This window comes from Monosiga brevicollis, genomic scaffold (assembly GCF_000002865.3).
Source record: "Monosiga brevicollis MX1 MONBRscaffold_14 genomic scaffold, whole genome shotgun sequence".
NCBI lineage: Eukaryota > Choanoflagellata > Craspedida > Salpingoecidae > Monosiga > Monosiga brevicollis.
This window is the reverse complement of record NW_001865051.1, coordinates 47,621-52,554: the sequence shown is the minus strand read 5'-3', so window position 1 is coordinate 52,554 and position 4,934 is coordinate 47,621. Positions and strand designations below refer to the sequence as shown.

The window sequence follows — 4,934 nt, the reverse complement described above, 5'->3', positions numbered from 1 at the left end:
CTGGGAACTGGCTGGGGTGCACCACCAGCGGTGGACACGACGCCCGTCATGTTGGGATTGGTGGCCATTTTTGTTCAAAGTAACGTCGAGGTGTGTGCCGATCAGGAAACAACGCCCTCTGGGGTCTTGGCAAAGTTGAAGCGCAGCAGCGCGTCGGGCGCGAGGCGTCAGAAGCTCGGCTCGGGCGTCGGAACAGGCAAGCGATGGGCCTGAATACGGGGGCTTGTGCACGTGGCGGGCAGAAGAAACGCCCAATCCTTGTGCAACCTGTGTTGTAAGGAGGGGCAGAGTCCGGCGATGGTCAGTCGCGGCAAGGAGCAGCGACGTCAAGTCTGTTGACGTTTCTGCGTATCCACGTGCTTTGGGGCAGCGCACCTCTGTTGAGCCGCGCAAGCTTGACTGAACGACAGGAAGACAAGAGCCACTACAACACGGAGGAGGAGGCGGCCCACAAAAAAAGACGCACAGTGACGAGCCGGGCGCGCAGCGGTGATGCGGCCAGACACGTGTAACCAACGCAGTCGTCGACCTCGACTTTGACCGAATCAACAAGAGGGAGCGAAAATGGCAGTCAAGCACACAAAAGGACTCATTCGAGAGACAGAGACAGAGAGAGATGAAGAAGAGTGAGAAGAGAAGCGAGAGAAGAGAGACAAGAGAGCAGAGAAGAGAGAGAAGAGAGACAAGAGAGCAGAGAGAGAGAGAGAGAGGGAGAGAGAGCAAAAGGAAGAAAGAGAGAGGAGAAGAGAGACAGAGACAGAGACAGAGAGAGCGACAGAGGCAGAGACAGAGGCAGAGACGGAGGCAGCGACAGAGAAACAGTGTGCACAGGGAAACAGAGCACAGAGGCAAAAGCATTCACAGAAAAGAAGGATTAAAACGTCAGAGAGATGTCCAAAGTGCAAAGTGGAGGGTGTGCGTGTCGTGTCGTCGAGCAGGAGGGGTTGATGGTTCAGCGGGTGACAACAGCGGGCTGGCAAGTGGGGTGCTGCTGCTTTGCTCAGGGAACGGCCCGCTTGAAATTCCTGACCCGAGCACTGGCCAGCGCTGCCGTTTTGATTTGAATGCCCCTCTTGTGCCACTTCATCAACTGCTCCTAAACTCACTTGGTTTCGTGTGCCAAAAAGCTAAAGAACAACAATCTGTAGTTATTGAAGAACACCAACATAATCACAGCTTAAAACCGGTGAGAAGATGAAGAACCTGAAGAAGAAGATGCAGCGTTTACCAACACTAGCAGTTGGTAGCGGCTCAAGGAACATTCCGCGCCCATTGGTGTAGAATGTGCATAACCTTACACTTTCGAAGAAAACCCAGTTACATTTGGTAAATGACCAGCGCGCTTGCGCAAGCGACCCAATGGCGCAATGGCGAGCGGCAGGGACGCGGCTGGCTCGGCTGCGACCGGATCAGTCGCTGTCGGTGGCTCGCCAAGCCGTGCAGGAGGCGGCCGAGCTGCTGGGTACGCGTGCAGGCCAGCCTATTAGATTTGACCCTGCCTGGTGCAACTGGGTGCCTCGGGAGGACTTTCGGGCGCAGTTGGTGGACCCGCTGCAACGCATCGACAAACTGCTTTCGCCAAGCGCGAGCGCGGATGGCTCCGACTGGTTGGCTTTTGCTCGTCGCCCCGACGTCCGCATCTTCTGCTTCCCGCCGCAATGCTGAGCTCATCATTCCTGTCTCGGTGTGTTGCCACAGCGTGGCTGCAGCACGCACATTGAGTGCAGAGCTACCGCGCTGCCTCCTTCACGCCAGCCAGCAGCTTGTCACGTGGAGCCCGCCCAGTCGGTTGCGTCTCGCTCGCACCCTTGAGGCTTACATGCCCTACTTGACCTGGTATCGACTGGTTGCCAACACTTTGGCCAACCATGGTGATCCGTCCGCACCGGTCGTTCCCGACGCCCTCTCCCTTTGGCCCAACCAAATGCAAGCCGTGAGTGTGCCAGCCCTCCTGGGCATCATCCAGCAGGCTGCAGACGATGCTGCAAGTCTGATGCTGGAAAAGTATGGCGTCGGTGCTCCAATCCACGTTGAAAAAAAGGATGGGGACGCTTCGGATTGCCATCACCTCTTGGCTGTTCCCGAACACTTGGCCTACGCATACACGGAAGTTTGCAAAAACGCCCTTGGTGGGTCGCCATGCTGCTGCAGCTGCGTCCCGCCACGGTTCTCTCCCAGGCCCTTGGCTGACTTTTGAAACTTATCTGGTGCCCTTGGTTCCCACCTCGCTCTTTGTATTGAATGTCATGATCGTTGTAGGCGCCATGCATCGTCGCTACGGGAGCGATTGTGATCTGGAAGCACCTGTCGTTGCCACTCTTGCTGTTCGCGCCGACCCCGAGCCCGCCATTGTCGTGACCATCGTTGACCAAGGTGTGATCGGGTCTCTTGCTGGTCATTCCTTCTGTTCTCTTTTTCAGCTCTCATCTTTGCTCACGCCCGGACGCGATGCAGGCGATGGCTTGTCACGTACCAGTGTGCCAGACGCCATGCGATGGTTTGCCACGGGCTCGGCGCCAGTTGAGCGCGAGCCTAGCTACACCTTCTCAGGAGATTTTGGTGGAGAACTGAGTGGCAAGGGGACGGGCATGCCCTTGAGTCGCTGTTATCAGACAGTGGCTGGGGGGCAACTGCATCTTGAACCCACGACCCGTCAACGTGGCTGCAAGGTCACTTGTGTCCACCCCCTCCTGAGTGGGTCAAAATGACCCTCCCTTGAGCTGCGCTCACCGTACCCGATTTTTACAATAGCTGTAGTTGATGTTGCTTGCTTCAAGTGATGATGTTGTGTGGCAAGAGTGTTGATATGTAAATCGCTTCAATTGCGGTGGCACGGATTCATCAGCCCATCGACGGAACCAACGTACATCATTCAGGAAAAGAACGGAAAACAAACAAACCAAAAAACAAATGGCGACAAAAAAACCGCAGCGCCGGCCTCCCAGTGAGAAGAAAAACGTTTAGTACTGACGACGTCGCTTTTAGGTGTGCCAGCGCCTCGTTGCAGCATCGTCACTGTGGACGGGCCCGTGTCCTCAGGACTGGGCTTGACTAGTTTAGCATAGGCTTGAGGCAGGTGGCCACAAAATCGCCAAACTTGGCGGGCTTGCTCCCCTTGAACTTGCTGACGTCCGACTCGATGTCTTGGCCACTACACACACGAACCAAAGAAAATTGTTAAAGGAAAAAAGACGAGAAATATCAGCGAAATAAGACGGGCATGCTTGTTGCGACGAGACAAGACTCGGTGCATCCCTGTGGCATAACAAACCTGCCCTCGCGGAACCAGGCCATTGTTTCCACCTGTCCCTTGGCAATCCACGCAGCCAGTCCATTTTGCTACGTTTGGTGAAGCCCCGAGCAGAGCAGTTAAGGTGCTTGGTGAGACGGCGTGTGGGGGCCAGATTTGACGCCCGCGTGTGGCACATGCTCGCTGGCAATGATTCGTGCTACCACAATCACGCACCTCAAGCTGAGTGACGGCCTCATCGTCAGTAACAGCTTGGTAGTTGCACTGCACACCAGCCTTCATGGCGATGGCCGTGGCCTAATCGTCGTGCACAACCATTTCCAGTGAGAAGTAGTGCGGAGCATCTTGGATGCCGTGACCACGCAAGCTGGTGCCACGCGCGAGCAATATTAAAGAGCCTACAATTTGATTGCCGGCTTGATATTCGCCAATCAGGTTGTAAGTGCCGGCGGCAAACTTGCTCGGTTCAGCCAGGACTGCCGCAATGCACTAAAGGAATTGCGCAGACCATGCGCGTGGGGCCGTGACAATGGGGTGTGATGGCATGATGGGGCAATGAGGTAATGGGGCGCATGGATGGGGCGCAGGTGACGACCTACCGCCGCAACGTCTTCCACATCGACGTGGGGCAAGTACTTGTGATCGCCCAAAGGCAGCGTGAGGGTGCCCTGCTCGATGGCACGCAGGCTGCTGTACATGTTCTGGTAGAATGGGGCGCAACGAAGAATCACGGGCACGAACAAAGCAGAGCCCGTGTCGCCAGCTCCCGTGTTGACCGGCTTTCCAGCCTTGCTCATGGCATACTCTTCAATTTCAGCGAATTGTTGTTGAAACTTGGTCTCCTTGCGGTCTGTCAGGCACAAAAGTGGGCAAAAACGGCAAAACCCAAGGGTCAGCAGAAAAGGCCGACGAGAGCTGAGGTGCAACCCGGCAGCAGGCGCCTTTGGGCCAACTAGCTCGCAAGCTTCTGGAAGCAAGGCATACCGGCTTGTAGCACGCTAAGAATGACCGCGTGCTGCACACCGTGGGTGAAGCAAGCATCGATAAACTTCTTGGTGACGGCCACGCGCTCTGTGACACCACAGTTGATCTGGTCAAGGATCTGGCGCGGATCATGCCCCAGCAGCCCTGACAAAGACAAGCAGGGCGGACGGACCGAGAGAGGTCGGAACGGCAAAATACGCAGCGTTGACGCCCTCAAACACGGGGCCGAGCATGTGGGGTTGGTTGACGTCACCCTTGACCACCTGTCGAGCGTTCAGCCAGCCGTTGCGAGCCCACCATGTCGGTTTGAGTACGAGTCGAATCGGCAAGGGAGGGTGCGGGTCAATATCAGCGTTAAGAGTCGGGAGCAGGGGTTGACCTCGATATCAAACTCCTCGACATCGGCAGCGCTCTGCATGCGGCGGACGACGCCGCGCACTTTGACCTTGTCGGCATACTGCTCGGTCAGACACTCAATGGCAGCCGTGCCCGTGTTTGAGTTGGCTGAGAGAATTGCTACAGTTGGTGCCATGGTCTGATGGCAGTAGCAGTACGAATGTGACAGGTCATTGGTGAGCTTCGCCCTGCCCCGCTTGCCATGAGCCGATGTGATGTGATGGAGCGGGGTGCAGCTGGAAAGCAGAAAGCGAACCGTTGGTTTCTGGGTTGACTGGTGCTCAAGCGTCCTGTTACATGGGTC

General features: G+C 56.3%; 2 protein-coding genes across 2 annotated transcripts; one reads left to right on the top strand and one right to left on the bottom strand.

The window, feature by feature from the left end:
- Nucleotides 1–1,335: 1,335 nt before the first annotated feature.
- On the top strand, nt 1,336–2,793 carry MONBRDRAFT_37498 (uncharacterized protein). Its single transcript, XM_001746854.1, has 3 exons — nt 1,336–2,129; nt 2,260–2,373; nt 2,455–2,793. The coding sequence occupies exons 1-3, from the start codon at nt 1,595–1,597 to the stop codon at nt 2,706–2,708; spliced, it is 903 nt and encodes a 300-aa protein (XP_001746906.1). The 5' UTR covers nt 1,336–1,594; the 3' UTR covers nt 2,709–2,793.
- A 10-nt stretch (nt 2,794–2,803) lies between these two features.
- Nucleotides 2,804–4,921, bottom strand: MONBRDRAFT_37497 (uncharacterized protein). The gene is made up of 9 exons (XM_001746725.1): nt 4,887–4,921; nt 4,614–4,769; nt 4,407–4,497; nt 4,235–4,321; nt 3,850–4,100; nt 3,653–3,739; nt 3,467–3,547; nt 3,272–3,339; nt 2,804–3,151 (listed from the first exon to the last, which is right to left on the bottom strand). The coding sequence occupies exons 2-9, from the start codon at nt 4,764–4,766 to the stop codon at nt 3,052–3,054; spliced, it is 918 nt and encodes a 305-aa protein (XP_001746777.1). The 5' UTR covers nt 4,767–4,769; nt 4,887–4,921; the 3' UTR covers nt 2,804–3,051.
- Between the last annotated feature and the right edge of the window lie 13 nt (nt 4,922–4,934).